The 18,627-nt window shown below is 49.8% G+C and overlaps 1 protein-coding gene across 3 annotated transcripts in view; it reads left to right on the plus strand.

Moving 5' to 3' along the window:
• Nucleotides 1-18,627, plus strand: part of GTF3C2 (general transcription factor IIIC subunit 2) — a 1,345,710-nt gene that overhangs the window by 1,169,390 nt on the left and 157,693 nt on the right. For all 3 annotated transcript variants that reach the window (XM_069605483.1, XM_069605484.1, XM_069605482.1), the window contains one exon: nt 14,460-14,567. In XM_069605483.1, coding sequence (XP_069461584.1) covers nt 14,460-14,567 — 108 coding nt within the window. The remainder of the gene's footprint in view (nt 1-14,459; nt 14,568-18,627) is intronic.

The raw sequence follows: 18,627 nt of genomic DNA on the forward strand, positions 1-18,627 counted from the left end.
ACCAAGGAACCCAGAGAACCAGAAATGGAGGGGAACCACCCCAGGAAGAGAGGAGGGGAGCCCAAAACAAGGAAGCAGGAGGACCCCTTACCCAGGCAGGAAAGGACAGGATCAAGGACTGAAGAAGGAAACCGGGAGCGGGCAGGGCAGACAGGAACAGGAACAAGCTGATACAGGAGCGAAAAAAGACGATCCGAATCAAACCGCGTTGAGACGCGATTTGATCGAACCGCCAGCCTCCTTAAATATGGCCCCCAACACCTGGGAGGCTTGGAACGCAAGCCGTGTCGTTCCCCAGGCGTTGGGAGGCCCAAGGTGAGGCTTGGACAGCAGACCTGTCACAGCCGAGTGCATCGAACACTGCGCATGCGTGGAAAGCGGGAAGCGGTCGACCGGGAACCCGGAAGCGCCCGGAACCCGGAGCGGCCGTCCGCGCAGGTGCGAGGCTATGCGTCCCAAAGGACCGGGAGCACCTGGTGCCCAAGACCGCCCAGTACTTCCCAGGCGAAAGCGGGGGTACATCCTCCAGGACGTGGCACGCCTCATCAGGTAAGTGGACTGCAACGAGCCCGAGATGGACGGCGTGACACCATGCTCCCTCCCAGAAAGACCCGGGGCCCCAGGCTTCCATGGATACCGGAGAAAAAAGTCACGGACAAGGCGAGGTGCATGCACGTAATTGTGCGGCTCCCAAGTACGATCACAAGCAGGGTAACCCTCCCAATCAACCAGAAACTGGAGCACACCCCGACGAATCCGGGAGTCACATATCTCCTGTTCCTCAAATTCAGGAACCCCCTGGACTCGGATCGAGGCTGGGCGTGAACTGGAACGCCCAAAATCATCTTTCACAAACGGCTTCAAAAGGGAGACATGAAAGACAGGGTGTACTTGCCAGGACTGGGGCAACACCAATCGAAAAGCCACTGCAGATATGCGTTTGGAAATCCTAAAAGGCCCATAAAATTGGGGTGCCAATTTAGTGGGCAGATTGGGTACAGGTAAGTTCTTGGACGACAACCAAACCAATTCTCCCACTTGAAAACTAGGTTCAATGGTCCGACCCCTATTGGCCTGCCCCCTCATGCGCTCTTGTGCTTCAGCCAGGGCGCTCCGATCCAAGTCATGCTGCTTCTGGATATTGAGGATTAACTGGTCAGCTGACGGGACGGTACTGGGTGGCACAGGACATAAAGGAAACAGCTTGGGATGTTGTCCGGAAGAGCAAAAATAAGGGCTGGCACCAGTGGCAGCGTGGGTAGCATTGTTGTAGGATACTTCTGCCAAATCCAAGTATTTCATCCAGTTTGAGTGGCATTAGCATAGCAACGCAAGTACTGCTCCAAGGTCTGATTTGTTCTTTCGGTCTGCCCGTTCGTCTGTGGGTGATAACCCGAACTCTGAGCTCTGCAAATTCCAAGATGATTGCACAACTGATGCCAAAAGGAAGAGAGGAACTGTGATCCACGATCTGAGATGATCTTCTCCGGTAACCCATGTAAGCTGTAGATGTTGTGTAGGAATGCCAAAGCCATCTGAGAGGAAGTAGGAATCTTGAAAAAAGGAATGAAATGCGCAGGCTTCGTGAAACAATCTCCCACTACCATGATGCAGGTGTATCCCTCCGAAGGTGGAAGCTCGACGATAAAGTCCGTGGATATGGTATGCCAGGGATAGGGCGGTAATTATGTTGTTTTAAGCAACCCCAAGGGCTTTCTCCTGGGCGTCTTGGTCTGGGCGCAAACTGGACAACTCTCCACATACTGTTTGATCTCCTTAGCCCAACCAGGCCACCAGAATTGTCTGGCAATCAACTCCTGGGTGGCCTTGATACCACAATGACCTCCTACTTGCGAATCATGGAACCCATGGAGTATGTCCAAATTAAGAGATCTCGAGGGTATGTATAACCGATTCAGGAAGAACAGTAAACCCTCACGTTCCGAGATTTGTGGTCGTTTCAGTAGGTTAGCATGATCTGGATCTATCTGTGTCTCTTGGAGAATCTTCTGCAAATGAGGAGATATCGTTAGAAGAAAGTGCTTGGGGGATATCAATGGAGTAGCTTGATCGACGTCCTCCACCTCTCTTTCCAAAGAGCGAGATAAAGCATCGGCCTTCAGGTTCTGGGCACTGGGAATGTACGTGATGTTGAAATCGTAGTGGGAAAAGGACTATCGAGCTTGACGAGCGGTATGACACTGCAAAGATCGCAAGTACTGCAAGTTGAGGTGGTCAGTACGGACTTCAACAGGAAAACGACCACCAAGCAAATGATGCCTCCACTCTTCAAATGCTGTCTTGATGGCCAGGAGCTCCCTTTCTATAACAGCGTAGTTCTGTTCACTAGGAGAGGGTTTGCGTGAGAAATAGGCCACAGGATATTCGTCCCCAGTTGTAGGATGTTTCTGTAACAGGACTGTGCCAACAGCAAAGTTTGAAGCATCTGCTCCGACGATGTAGGGCATCTCGTCGTTAGGATGACGAAGAACAGGAGCTGTACTGAATGCTGTTTTCAACGCATCAAATGCCGCTGATGCCCTTGAATCTCAGAGGTAGGGTCTCTTCACACTGGTTAAACGCGTTAATAGAGCTGTGACACGTGAAAAATGCAGGATGAAACGCTGATAAAAATGTGCGAATCCCAAGAATCGCTGAAGGGATTTCACGTCCTGAGGTTGTTTCCAGTTCTTAATTGCCTGTACTTTATCGGAGTCCATGTGAATTCCTGTGGAATTGATCACATATCCCAAGAATTCCATCTTGCCCCGATGAAAGGAACATTTGTCAGCCTTGGCAAACAGATGATGTTGTAATAGCCGTTGAAGAACTTCACGAACATGGGAGACGTGTTCCTCCAGGTTGTTTGAGTAGACCAAGATGTCGTCTAAATACACCCAAACCGAAATGCCAATCAAATCACTAAAAATGTAGTCCATGAACCGTTGGAAGACGGCCGGGGCATTACACAGTCCAAAGGGCATTACCCTATATTCGTAGTGCCCAAAAGGAGTTTTAAAAGCCGTCTTCCATTCATCTCCCTCCTTGATTATGACCAGATGGTAGGCTCCGCGGAGGTCTAATTTGGTGAAGACTTTGGCTGAACGTAAGGACTCCATGATATTCCAGATCAACGGTAACGGGTACCTGTCCTTAGGGTGATGTCATTCAGTTGGCGATAGTCGATACAAGGCTGTAAGGTGCCTTCCTTCCTTCTTTACAAAAAAATAACCGGAAACCCGCAGGAGACTTGGAAGGAACGATGTATCCTTTCTTGATGCAATCAAGATAATCCCAAAGGACCTGTTTTTCAGACTGAGTTAGGGCATAAACATTTCCATGTGGTATCACAGCTCCGGAAACCAAGTCTATGGAGCAATCAAATGACCTGTGGTGTGGAAGTACTATGTACTTTGGTTCAGAAAATACTGGCATTAAATCTGTATATTCAGAGGGTATCTGAGACAGAGAACACAAACCAGATGATTCCCTACCCGGGACAAGAGATGTCGAGATGAACGTCTCCGAGGACGTGTTGGAGCTACAGCATGCTTGAAGACAAAAGGAGGAAGTGAACTCAAGAATACGTGTCTCCCAATTGATTGTGGGGTTGTGTCGCTGAAGCCAAGGTAGTCCTAACACCACTTGATATGAAGGTGTCTTTATAACATCTAGCGCAATCTTTTCTTCATGCCCCTTGATGCGTAACAACATACCGATAGTATGCAATCGTATGGGGCCGGAAGCTAAAGGAGTTCCATCAATGACTTCCACTGGGATTGCATCTTCCTTGGTAAGCAACGGTATACTGTTGTTGATGGCAAACAGCTCATCGATGTAATTTCCGGATGCTCCACAATCCAGTAATCCATGAATCTCGACTGTCTTATTCAAGTACTTGAGACTGACCTTCAGGATCATCAGGACGGCAGGCTGCATGGGAGGAAACACGGATACTGAACGGGAAAGGTCTGGAGGAAAAATTCGACCTGTCGGGGCCTTTCCGGTGCACGACAGGTCTCATAGTTTCCCCGTTTCTTGATTGGCTGCAGGGGACAAGTACCCAAATAATGACCAGCGGCTCCGCAGTACAGACATAGGCGTTGACTCTTGCTTCGCTTCTTTTCTTCTTCGGATAATGGACCCCTTACGGCTCCTAGCTGCGTAGGCTCTTCAGTAGTGTCCGATGTCACTGGTGTTCCAGTAGGCGGGATTGGTGGCCTGAGGAACGTCCTCTCTAAACGACGCCTTTCGCCTCTTCTCTCGGCCAGTCTCTGGTCGATTTTCAATACTTGTTCAATGAGCTTCTGTAGGTCTTCAGGTTCAGGGATATGTAACAGCTCATCCTTATATTCCTCTCTTAACCCACGGCGAAACAGGGTCTTCAGTGTTACCTCAGGCCATTGGGAATCAGTCACTATTTGACGAAAAACGACCAATATATGTAATCATGTCAGCATTGGCTTGTTTAACATCCATGAGCTGGTTCTGCGCTGCCGAGGCCAGATTGGGCGACTGAAATACTTCCAAAAATGCCTTTTCATAGGCAACGAAATCACTGAGGATGGGGCTGTTTGTAACTACAAGTGGTGTTACCCAAGCAAGAGCGTTTCCAGACAAATTGCCCACAATATATCCGATCTTTGCTTTATCGTTATTGAAGTGGGTTGAACGGTATAGGAAATGTATCCGGCAATGGTTGCAGAATTCCCCCACACGTCTGGGGTCTCCATCAAACTTGATTGGGGCGGTGTGAGCCATGGCACTTTCAGGTGGTGGAACGACATTCACGCTCTGTGTTACCATTTGGCGTAACGTTAAGTTCTCCTGGCGGAGTGCAGTCATCTCAGCACGCAAAGCTTGTATCTCATCACGAAGTCCATGGTCCTCATCCATCTCGGATTCTGAAGAGTCTGAAGCCTGGTGTCTCAATCTGTTATAGATAGCGTCACTTGGGCGCAGCAAACCTGTTCGTCCAGTAGTTGACTTTGTAGACGATGCCAGAATGCCAGGAGTCTTGAGTAGGTGTGGTGGGTGACGCGGGGAACCAGCCCAACTCCTGCCCAAATAGGAACTGGACTGGAGGTGAACCAGCTCCCAACGCCACGGGTGCGCTCTCCCCTTATTAGCATGGTGTCCGGACAGTGCAAGCACTGACGGGGGGAGCCTTGTTGTTTAGGTTCAAAGTTCTCTGATGACAGCTGGATCAAGATGAAGGTGAGCCGAATTCCAGTGGTAAACTTCCAGGATGATAGCAGACAGCAATGAAGGAGCAGGCCAGAGGCAGGGACACAGGAAGGACCAAGGAACCCAGAGAACCAGAAATGGAGGGGAGCCACCCCAGGAAGAGAGGGGAGCCCAAAACAAGGAAGCAGGAGGACCCCTTAACCAGGCAGAGAAGGACAGGATCAAGGACTGAAGGAGGAAACCGGGAGCGGGCAGACAGGAACAGGAACAAGCTGATACAGGAGCGAAAAACGACGATCCGAATCAAACCATGTTGAGACGCGATTTGATCGAACCGCCGGCCTCCTTAAATATGGCCCCCAACACCTGGGAGGCTTGGAACGCAAGCCGTGTCATTCCCCAGGCGTTGGGAGGCCCAAGGTGAGGCTTGGACAGCAGACCTGTCGCAGTAGAGTGCATCGAACACCGCGCATGTGCGGAAAGCGGGAAGCGGTCGCACGCGCGGAACGGCACGCCCCGGGAACCCGGAGGCGCCCAGAACCCGGAGCGGCCGTCCACGCAGGCGCGAGGCTACACGTCCCAAAGGCCCGGGAGCACCTGGTGACCAAGACCGCCCAGTACTTCCCAGGCGAAAGCGGGGGTACATCCTCCAGGACGTGGCACGCCGCATCAGGTAAGTGGACTGCAACGAGCCCGGGATGGACGGCGTGACAACCTATTACAATAGGCTTTGACTCCTTACATCAAGCTTGCTTGGGGCCAAACCCCTGTAATAGTTTGCATTACAAGGAGGGATAAGCCCATCCCTCCTTTGATTCATCTTTGTGCTCTCAAGACAAGGATTTATCATCAGTGGACCTATGTTGGGAATTCAGTCAATTCCAAAGTAATCCGCCAGAGAGGTAAAAACGGAAGGCATCCAAGCAAGAGGCAAATGCTGCTCCCTAACCATCCCCAGGGAACAGTGAGGGTGATACTGCTACTGGGTCAAGGCCTACTCTGCTGGCTGTTGCACTAGACCCTGGATCCTGTTCATTAGAGGTGAAGGACCCCCTTTATGTTGCAGACAACTTCCTAGACTGTAAGTGTGGAGCAGAGGACTTAACTTGTTCCTGGAGATCCTGGATTGGGCCTCTCGGGCAACCTAGAAGTCCAGAAGCAGCATGGACCCTGCTGCATTGCCTCAAGATGTTCGTGAAATGTCTAGATGCACTTCGAAGCGCTAGGCTACTTTTGGCCCTCTGCGGACCTCGTCGATCAACCTGATCACCGGCTCAATTTTGAGTCGTACATTCCCCGGGACTAGTTGGTCATCTTTCTCCAGTGAGTGCTCTACTTTATCCTTCCTACTAACCTGGGTGCAGGTCTGCCTTAGAAATGACAGGGAAGATTGACTGAATTACAATGGAATAAGTGGACGTTTATCCTGATGCTACACATTTAGAATGAGAAAGATTTGAGTTTTGGTCAGACATGGTGGGCTTATGTTTACTGTGGATGTTGTGTTTGGTGTTGTAAAGCACCACTGCACAGTTTGCAATTCATTTTTTTTAAAGTGTAAATTGGGGGGCGTGGCTTGGAGCTGACGCGAGCAGCATGGCTCCCTGAAAGCTCCTGGCTGGGCCCACCGTTCAAACAGGTTTATGAACGGGATTTCCTCCATTAAGAGCCCAAAATAACACCATATGGAGCTGAAGCGACTCGGCATCTAACGATGTGCTCTGACCCGCTCAAAACGGCTCCAACACCCAGATGCCGCTGAGCCGAACCCGCACTCGGCCAACAGGACCGAAACAAAAATGGCAGGTGCCATGATACGGAGTCCGGCAAGGAGTGGGAAGACACGGAGGAGCAGAAGCAGTGCCACTGACCTGAGCGCCTAACGACCCACTACTGGGGAGCGCAATGCTTGCAGTGTGAGCCCAGTGTGCTCAAAGTCCAATGTGCTAACGGAGAGACTCGTCCCAGCACCAGCAGCTGACACCGACCGAGGGGCTCGAGCATGGCACCAGTATCGTAAGGGAGGCACCAACGCTCGCCCACAAGAAGGTATCGCCCCGAGCAGCAGAAAACACGGGGCCGCCGCAACGGTCAACCTAGACAGCACCAGCACCTTCAGCACCGAGGTGTCCCGTGGAGGGACCCATTCAAGCACCACGCAGAGGCACCAGCGGGTGCTGACAACGCGTCGGACCGCTACAATCCCCAGCAAAAAGAAGGTACGCACAAGCTGGCGGCAGGATCCATCCTCGCCGAATATAAGGGGCAAGATAATATCCCAGAGGGGGGCCACGCCTGCCAAACACCTGAACTGCCGTAGTCTGCAACCTGGTGGGCTCCAGCACCACAACACGCGGGGAGAACTATCAGAGGGACAGGAGCAAGGAGCACTAACAAGCAGATCCTGCACAAGACCCACGGGGACACCACCAAGACCCGGCCCTGTCTGTCCTACAGTCATCAATGGGGTTAGACCCTTAGGGGTCCCAGAGGCACAGTCAGCAACTTTTCCAAACGCTGCCTTGCAGCGAGGGCCCCTCCAAATACACACCGCTGATAGAGAAGGCCCCAGGAGTATCCTGGAACAAAGGGAAGACACCAGATGACCCATCTCACTAGGGGAGCCCACCGTAAGAACTAAACTCAGTCCCATGTGCACCGGACAGAGCAGATGCAGAGCCAGACCCAGGAGCTGTCCATGGAGGCACCGCACAGCCCCGGGAGCAACCCTCCCCTCTACCCCCCTACTCCCCTGTGCAGTGCTCTGAATCAAGAACCCCCACGCAGAGGGGGGGGAAGCAGAAGAATCCCTCAGCTAGGCTAACACCAACAGGACAAACCACTAATTCACCAGAAAAGAAGAGCCCTCATGCTCCTCAAGGCATGAGTGCGCCCGCCATCGCCTTGCTCTCCCCCACCCCCCACCTACGCAGGTTATACTGCATCTCCACAAAGTGCCTCTCAATCGGACACGCAAACAGCCAAAGGGTCAGCACCAGAAACAAGCAACCCCGGACCCAGAGGAACATCTGGGGAGGGGGGTGCCAGGACGCAGCGGAACCGGGGCCACAGTCGCACACTAAGACCAAGCAGCCAGACGCTATCACAGCACACCAGCGGCAGCAGAAGCTCCCGCGCCCTGCCCTGGAGGGCAGACACGCACTACAGTGGGCTGTGGCCGGAACCAACATAACAACCATGGTGGAAAGTGGTAAGGCAACGAAACAAACGGACATCGCGGCCCTGATGGGCATCCACACCTCTGAGAAGCTAAACAAAGCCGAACATATACCGAACCCCGCCGCGGAGATGGCCATCACACCTGAGGGCCCGGAAGCCGCCCAGTCAGCAACCAAGTCTGACCTCCAAGACCTGCTAGCAGCAATAACAAAAGAGATCCAAAGGGGGACCAAAGAGGTCACAAAGAAAATTACAGCGCTTGACAAAGGGGTGGCAGAGGTGGAACGATGCACAGGAGACCTGGAAAACACTGTATGCGACCATGCCTTCGACCTGGAAAAGAACCTGGACAGAATCGTAGCCCTGGAGGCGAAATGCGACCTAGTAGAGCTCAAGCAAGAGGACGCAGAAAATCGCTCCAGGAGGAACAATATTTGCCTGCGGGGAATGATCACAACAATCACAGATGCAAAACTGGAGAACTTTACAAGGGAGCTGTTTAGATTCATCCTGTCTCTCCCAGATAGCTCCCCCTTGGAGATCGACCTTAGCATCGAGCAGCCCAGAGGCAATCCTCCCCGTTTCCTCCCGATGTCCTAGCACGGATCCACTTCTTCAAAATAAAGGAAATCATGAGGGAGGCCAGAGCATCCAAGCAGATCCTTTTCAGGGGGGCCAGCATCTCACTGTACCAGGACTTGTCACCCTACAGAAGCAGAAAGAACTTTGCAACTTCACAGAATGGCTACTTGAACAGAAGGTACAGTATTGATGGAGTTTACCAACGGCCCTGAACTTTACATGGGAGGTAACTCGGAGCTACATCCGCACACCAAATGAAGCAGAGAAATTCACGGGGAAAAGGACCAGAACGCAGAGCCTCCAAATCCGAAACACACAGCCAGCCAAGATGAAAGCACCTCCGATCGGAGCATGGATGCAGGCTATGAGGAAGCGTAGACCCAGAGGCCCCGGAAAGCCACGGAACCAGACTGATCCAAGAATGACCACAGCCAAAACCCAGCTGCCCACTGCGGCGATCCACTCTCCCAAGGTACTCCCGTGGCATAACCATGGGCACCCCCCTGGGGTGCTCAAATGGGAGAGGGTGCACTGGTGAACAAAGGAGACTCCACAGCTACACAGACCCAATAATACCTTACACTGAGCTCAATGCAATGCACACGGTCTCGGCCTGTTGGGCCTCGCGCTATCCAGTCGTCCTGTTGACGGCGTTCAGGACCCGTTGGCCCCTATTAGCGCGACGTTGAGGTCCAGCCAGCCTACCCCGTTGGATGAGACTGATCTCGGTCCAATACTGCGTCACAACTCAAACACAGACATGACAGACACACACTCACCAAGAGGGGCCCACCAAATATCAACCCGAAGGCCCGGACTACAGGAGCTCACAGAGTCGCTACAAAATGAACCTAATGGGGCTGGAGGAGGATAGAAACGTCTGCATTCTTACATGGAATGTGGGCAGCCTCGACTCTCCAAGGAAACTCAAATCGGTGCAGGCTCAATAACCTAGAGGGCGATGTCGTAATCATCCAGGAGAGCCACCTATTGGCCGCTGACGAGCATCGCCTGAGACTTAGGCGATTTAAACAGGCCTGCTTTGCATCTTCAGAGGAAAAGAAGCGGGGGGTAGCTATCTTACTGAGCAACAATTTCCCAAGCCAGGATCCCACAGTGAAAAGTGACCCAGAAGGCAAGTACATCTTGGTAAAGGGATATATCGCAACACAACCAATCACCATAGCAGGGATTTACTATCCCAACAAGGACCAAGACAAATTCTTACAGAACCTAATCCCAATACTGGTAACATTCACCACAGGGCATCTTCTTATGGGAGGGGACTTTAACATGGTCCCAGACCCTCTAGTAGACAAAACCCTCCCGCTATCCAATCTGGATTACACGCGAGCCCTAACCTTCGCCAGGATAATACGCGAAACGGAAACAATAGATGCATGGAGGCTCGCGACAGTGGGGCCATGGACTACACCTTCTAATCTAGCGCCCATGAAGGTCATTCCCGGAATGACCGATTACTAATCACAGGGGGCCCTATTCCCCTGCCTGGTGAACATACAAATCCACACCCGGATGATATCAGACCATGCCCCAGTCTCAGCAGACCTGGCAATAAGCTGGTTACCAGCAACCCCTCCAAGGTACTGGAAACTAAACGACTCCATACTCCTAGATGAAGTAATTAAAACAGAGGTGAGGGACGCGCTGACTAATTACTTCAAGGAAAACACAACCCTGGATACACCCATCAGAATAATATGTGAAGCTATGAAGCCAGTGATTAGGGGAACACTAATCCGTGCAGCAGCAGAGCACTACCGGATCGCCAAGATCCAAGCATATGCCCTGGTGCTAAAACTCTGATATAGACAAAAAAATCACCATTCTAGGAAGCTAGAGAGCGAGCTGCTGAAAGCAAGAGTCGCACTAGAAATCCATTGGGCGGACCGATCAGTTAAAGCCCTTGCATATACGAAGCAGTTTTATTATTGCAAACGTAAGAAGGCAAACCGCATACTAGCCCATAAGCTGCAGCAGATACACAAAAGGAACAATCTAGTCTGCATCAATGGGGAAGATGGCATAACCCGATACACAGACACGGGAAAAATGAATGCCCTACTAACCCATCACAAATAATTATGACCGGCCCGCCTACCCAATCCGGGGACCAATACCAGAGCAAGCAATACCAACAACCATTCATAGCGGCAAACATGAAACCCCATCTTGAAATCCCTCGAAATCCCAATAACAGTAGAGGAAGTCATGGAGGCTATCAAGTACCTGAAGAAAACCAACCCCAGGCCCTGATGGGCTAAAGGTGACATTTTTCAAATCATACGCGCAAACATTAGCCCCACAGCTCACTCGGGTATTTAACTCATTCCTAGAATCCGGGAAGGTCACTAAGTCAATGGGGGAATCACTCACCAGATTATTCCACAAACCGGGGAAAGACCCAAAGCAGGTAACTTCTTACAGACCGATAACGCTCATGAACTTAAACTGGAAGATCTACTCCAAAGTCCTGGCTGCTAGACTGGGGAGGGTGCTCCCAGACCTGATAGACGGGGACCAATCTGGGTTCATTCCCGGGAAGGGTACGTTCGATAACATCAGAAGAACGCTAGATCTTATCGAGAGCGCTACACGGCAGAAGGGAGAACTCCTGGTCATATCTCTAGACGCACACAAAGCGTTCGACCTTGTAGGCTGAGACTACATCAAGAGCATGCTCGAACACATGGGTTTTGGCCACAACTTTACTACATGGATAATGGCGAACTACCAATCTCCAACGACCCAGCTGCGGGTGAATGGGAGTAGATCGGAAAGCATAACCATCACCCGGGGGGAACACATCAGGGTTGCCCACTCTCTCCCATGGTGTTCGCCCTATCTATGCAGGCCTTCACGGGAAGAATTAGGCAAAACCCGGGCATACAAGGAATCTCAGTGGGTGGCAGGGAATATAAAGTGACATTATACGCCTACGACGTTCTCCTAACAATAACGCACCCAAGCACCTCCCTAGACCCCTTAGAAGAAGAGCTAGAAGCGTTAGGGAGAGCGTCAGGATTCAGGGTGAACTACCAGAAATCTGCTGCACTAGCAATCAACATCACAAAGAAGCAGAAAGACAAACTTGCCCCCAAATTCCCTATCCCCTGGGCCGAAGAAACAATCCAATACCTGGGGGTCCGCATTCCCAAAAACCATGCCCAAACATACCAAAGCAACTTCTCACAACTATTTAGAGAGCTGAGAAGGGATATACGCCACTGGAACAAGCAGGAGATCTCATGGCTGGGCAGGGTGGCGGCAATAAAAATGAACCTGATCCCCAGAATAATCTACTACTGCATGGCGCTACCAGTACACATCCCAGAGAGCGAGCTAAACGGCCTACAGCGATCCACACTGAAATGTATCTGGGGGGGAAGAGGGCCCGGATAGCGAAGCAAATCATGACTCGAGGCCGCAATGCTGGAGGTTTGGGAGCACCAGAGGTAGCCAGATACAGACGAGCGGATCAACTAGCCCATGCATTCACTTGGACACAAGCATCAGACCCACCATACTGGAAACAGATAGAAGCAGCATGGTGCAAATCTACCCTAATCGTCCTCCCACACATCCGGGTGCCAAAAAACCAGCAGAACACAGGACCTCTAAAAGCAACACACAACACAATGATAAACTGAAAAACAGTGGCTCGAAAATGTAGATGCACAAAAACCCTGGGCCCCCTGATACCGTTATGGGGCAACCCAGACTTCTCACCAGGCCTTCAGCCTCTGAGCTTTGTCGCATGGCAAGAAGGGGGCCTCCGAACAATCTCAGACTCTTTAGAGGGAGGCAACCCACTTACGTTCGAAGAGTGCAAGACAAAATTCAAAATCCCAGAAGGGGCACGGTTCAGATACTCCCAGATACAGTACTGGGTATCCAAAAGAGTAGTCAAGGAAAAGGGCTCCAGAGACCTAAGGGCATTAGAGCTGACACTGGTCCCACCCAGAGGGAAGGTCTCCACATTATATCGGCTCCTGGATAAACATGACCCCACAATCAAAGAGAGATATATGACCAACTGGGAGAAAGACCTGGGGCGACTAATAGAGGAGGAAACCTGGAACAAGATCTGGGCGAGAACCCACAAAAGCACCCAATGCATCACCAACAGAGTGCGGATAGAAGATCTGTTACAGATGCTACATCACCCCGACGCAGCTGCACAAAGCCAACCTAAACATTCCACCGGGCTGCTGGAGGGGCTACAAAGCTGAAGGTACCATGTTCCACCTAATATGGACATGCCCGCAAGCAACGGACTATTGGAGAGAAGTACTAGACCACATAAAAGCAATCACAGGCCTTGCTGGGATTGTCTTGTTGGGGGGGGGAGACAGGGGATGGGGAACTCCCCTTGACAGGTCACAGCTAGTTTATGTACACACCTCCTAACAGCAGCAAAAATCTCATTAGCACGGCTCTGGAATAACCCTACGGGCCCATCAATCCCGCTATGGTGGGCAAAATGCTGGGACACGGTCATTGCCGAGGAGATCACAGCTCTCCGAGCAGGGAATCTGAACCAATTCCAGAACACTTGGGCCCTGTTTATGGACTTTGCAACACAGTTCCCAACCCTCTCCCGCAGACCCCCACTCACCCGTTGGTTGGAATAATTCGAGGGACTACGAGACACCAAAGCAGCAGCGCTACCATCCCCTCCGCCCCCCCTCCTCTCACCCCGGACTGAGTCGCCCAGCCCAGAATCTACCTCCTCCCACTAGTAAAATATCAAGCCACTAAACCAATATGTGATATAATGTATTCTGGAATATACGCAATGTCTGATGTAGTGTCATAAGTTAAAATGTCAATAAAATGTTATGTTGGAAAAAAAAGTGTAAATTGAATCATCCACCTCTTTGATCCACCATGGTACCTCAGCAACCTGTACCCAAAATCTCTGTCCCACGACTCCCTGGCCATCGCCACCCACTTCCATGGCTTTGTTCCCTCCCCCACGTCTCCAACGATATGCCTTAGTTAGACCTGGATAGCACTGAATGCGATATGTATGCTAAGAATGGGGGAATCGGGAATGAGACGCATCTCCTACATTTTGGGGTGGGAGGCTGCTGTGTTAATTTAAAATATACTCTTCTGATGCTAAGCAATTTGCGCAATAATTTGTTGTTGTTGGACCTGCAACAAGAACTGAATGAAAACATTGAATAAAAGAAAGAAATTGTAAATCATAAGCAGGATGTAAATCAAACTCGAAATAATGCAAAAAACTATTACAAAATTGTCCAAACGCCCCATATACTTAATTATTTTTTTTTTAGCCCTATTGTAATATGGAAACCTTTCCTTTTATACATTGGTGTTTTGTATATTATGTTGATCCTGTAGTGAAACCCCGATCTGGATTATAAACCTGTTCTGTTACATCACCATTTTGTCAGACAATCATAGTGGGGCTGTCCACTACATCTCTTAAAACGTGTTCTTGCTTTCTACTTTTTTAATAGAGAAGCTTCAAGTGTTACCTTCAACGTGATCCAATGAGGCGAATGTGGAACTCTGAATCCAAAGGTGACCTCATCTTGGACCGTATGCAGCTAGAGTCCATTCACAAGGTGAGCGCTTGCATCTCATTCTGACTTCACTGATAGTGATATTGGGGCCATTTCTGTGCTAGCTTGGAAATTGTGGCACTCTTATCCATCCCCTAAAATTCACAAATGCCAGACTAGTCTTTTTGAGTGCCTGATGTGATCAACTGTCCTCCTTTTAGTACATTGGAAGTCGTTTTCTCTACTGTAATTTGTACTTTGGAATATACATTAATGATGTGCTCAGTTATCTTCTTGAAAGTAGGTTGAATGATAACAGCAGTCCTGTTTGTTTTGATAACTGTTAGGAAAGCTGCAAAATAAGAGTTTTCAATCCACTTAAATGGCAGCCTCAGCATATATGCACATTTTGTTTTGCGGACACTGGTCAGCTCTTATGGCTACCAGTGCAGGCGGACCCTGTTCCTTAGTTATGTGTTTTGTAGCACTACTAATTTACATAAGGAGAGGCGTACAGGGAAACCTTTTTTACTCTACTTTTTGGAGTATGGGTGCCTGCCATACTAAGCTCTGCCTCGGCTGATGGCAGATGTACCTTTTTGTTTTACCTTTATAGGTGCACTCTTCATCTTTCCTTGCACACATGGCAGCATATTGTGCTCTGCAGTGCTCAAGATGGCTGGTCGTGTTGTTTTAACCATGTCTTTGTGTCCCACTGTCCTTTTGGTCGTTTTGCTACCGAGCAAGGGTCGGTTGTGGCCATATATAGGCATCCTTTTCACTAGCTCTGACAAGTAGCCTCTGTGTTTACTAGGGACAACTTCAGACTGGGTATGGGGCTGCAGCTGACCTTACACAGACCCTGGAACGTGGAAGGTCATGACTGTACATCATAGCTGTACCTGAACTGGCTACACAAGTTTGGATAGAGGAGTTAAAAGATAGCAGGTCACCACCATTTTGGATATTCGTATAGGATCATGGAGTCAATCAACAATCGACCACTAGAGCCAAGTATCCGAAGATGAAGATACTGCAGCGGGTTGCCAGAGTACTGCTGCTGAAACCCTGCTTAGCCAAGCCCTACACTAGAAGGCAAACCTCTACTCTGGAATCAAAAGGGGTGTGTGGGGTGTGGAGGGGGCTTCCACAATGCCTACTTCCATTGTACTGCTTGGCTTAACCACATCTGATTTCTGCATCGGAGGTTGTTGTCCTGGAGCTCTGAGGATCCACGGTCTTAGCATCTTAAGTGGGTCCGTCCCTGTTGATGGAATCATATGCAGTCTGGGGCTGTGAAAACAAGCAGTTGAAGTGCCTTCGGTCTCCACCAGGGTTCCACATCTTCGCAAAGGGCAGGAGGTGGACGGGACATCCCAGGCTCACAACAAGGGTGCACTGCACAATTCACAGTACATCCTTGTGAGCCTGTGACATCCTGCCCTCCTGCTGCTGGCCTCTGCTTAGAAGATGAACCCTGGTTGAGCCTGAGCTCGGTGATCCTTTGTCCTGTTGACCCCGGGCACTTCAACTGCTCATCCTATATGAGGAGTCCTTTAGGTTCTTTAACATTGCAGGAGTCATCACATCAGTGTTGCTACAACTACAGCTGAGTCCAGTTCTCATGGTGATCCATTCCTCAAAGGCTGCTGACAGAGGCATGATTTGCCAGGCCCATCCTAAGTCCAGGTAGCAGGCAGAGTCCCGACTACCTTGCGCTTGTTTTAGAAAAGATGAATATCCACTTGATTGTTTGTGTGACACCCACTTGTTTCTTTTTTTATTGGGGTAACAAAGACATGTAGTCTTGTGTGGTCAGCCGACACGTGTTTCGACCTCTAGGGTCCTTTTCAAGGCTGTTAGTTGGTTGCACATATCAACAAGTGGTGGTTGTGACAAGTGATGAATTGTGACACATGTGCAGAAGGTGTGGGGAATACCCCGTGAATAAATCAAATTGCATTGATATCTATCCATCACACATTACACACAAATTGAAATGGCAGAATAGTAATGTATTTGTTCATGTTTGTAAATTTAGTAATGAAAACAATTTCCAGATGCTGTCATGGAAGAAAGAGGGAGAGGAGGGAAAGGGAAGAAAAAGGTTAATTGAGTTTGATCTCTTGGTATTCACTCTAAGACGAGTCGGATATTGAGTCCTAAGTACTCTGTCCTTGTCTTACCTATTGTTTTTGGTTGGTGCCCATTTAGGTTCCTGGGCTGGTCAGTTCCTTTATAGGCCATGGTATGGAGTTAGCCTGCTCTGTGTAGGCCTGGGCTGGTTTAGCATCCTGGTTAGGCTGGGGAAGATTAAGCTCTAGTTATGATATGATAGGTTATTTATAACGCGCTTAATACCCAGAGGTTTCTAAGCGCGGACCCGGGGCTCGAGCCTCTATTGCTGCGCGTCGTCTTGCTTCCAAGGCGAGCACGTTGTTGCTGAGCTATCCCCCCCTCCCCTGAGTTAGGCCAAAAGGAGCTTGTGTGGCTAGGTGCACTGGGTAGTGTGGTCAGACCCTGTGCAGTGCCTGTTATTGGTTCGTTGTATGGGATTTGTGATGAGTGGGCTGTGCATGGATACGCTGGGGGCGAGGGAGTGTGCTAATGTGGTAGCATTGTGGTGTTGGTGCTCACGTGGGTTAGGCCACTGCTTGGATGGTACAGGTGCAGTGCCTGTTGCGTTTGTGCCTAGTATGCCATTGTGAGAATTGCGAGTCATGAGGCTGACCGGTATGTTGGCCCCATGGATTGAACATGCGTCGGCATGGGGGCTGGCTTTGTACTGTGAGTGGAGATCCGCTTGTATAACGCCCATTATGTGAAGCACGTATATATATGGTGCATTTACCGAATATGCAGACTGAGTGTGTCCGTGGATACCTGAGTTAGCGTGGTTGTGAAGAAATCCTTGAGGGACACGGGCGGTAGGCCTGTGTCGCCAGGGAGAGACATTTCATTTTAGGTTGTTCCTCTTACCTGCTTGATTAGTTCCGTCAGTACGTATTGCAGCTCTCTGTTGAGGCGACTCAGATTGGGACTAATTGGTTGTACATAAATATGCATGCGCGAGTTGTACTGATAACGACTGCGCATGCGCATTGTGTGCTCCTTGGAGTTAACTAGCGTCTGCCGGTCTGCTTATGCGCTGATTGTTAGGTCAGGCATTAGCTAAGTGACAAAACGACATGGTGCATGCATGTTTCTAAAACTTTAGAGTGAGAAGATCTTTGGGTCGGAATTTAATATACAGTGACCATGTATGAGGTGCCAAATGTTGGCAATAGTGATTGTCACCCAAACTGATTTGTGCTGGGGAGGCCGATTTAGAATGTTTGAATAGAGGAGTGGTGGTGATGGAGTACTGTATAGTACTGGTGGCCCAAGCGTGGCCTTTGCGCTTATATAGTTGATGTCCTGCGCCCTGTCAGCAAGCACTTGTGTGCTGCTGCTGCCTGTTTGCTGGTCATGCTAGACTGTAAGTGGGAGCAGAGTAGTAGTCGGCCCATGGGTATTGTTGGGGTTCCCTGCTAATGTTGGGATGGTAGTTGGGGTGGTGATTATCAGTCGGTGAGTAAAGCAGTTACATGTGGTGCACCGTACATGGTGATATTCTGTAAAAATACACTATAAAAATACATTATAGTTGTGGTCCGTGTTTAATCCATTCCTTACGCATCTGAATCTGCATATCATCCTCAATTCTTGCTGTCTCAGTTTGCATTCCCTTTTGCCTTCCCTGGTACCACATTTCACATGCTCTAATCCCTATGCGAGTCCTTGATTAAGATACTGTAAATATTTCATCATTAACAAGCACATACATTTTAGAACAAAATATGTTATCTGTGCTATCATTTGCGTGTGTGAGAAAGTATATATAGGAAGCACTATCAGGGAACGCCGCATCAGGATTAGGAACATCTCAACAGCATACGCTCACAAGACCCGAAGCTCCCCCTGGCAAATCATTGGCAAAATGAACCATCAACTTGAGGACAAATGGAAGATCTGTTTCGTGGGACTGCAAGCTGTGCAATGTGGTACATGGGGAAGCAACAGGGAACGCAAGCTGAGACAGGAAGAATCCAGGATGATATGCAGATTCAGATGCGTAAGGAAC

The sequence above is a fragment of the Ambystoma mexicanum genome, chromosome 4p (assembly GCF_040938575.1).
Source record: "Ambystoma mexicanum isolate Mex_15411 chromosome 4p, UKY_AmexF1_1, whole genome shotgun sequence".
In the NCBI taxonomy this organism is placed as follows: domain Eukaryota; kingdom Metazoa; phylum Chordata; class Amphibia; order Caudata; family Ambystomatidae; genus Ambystoma; species Ambystoma mexicanum.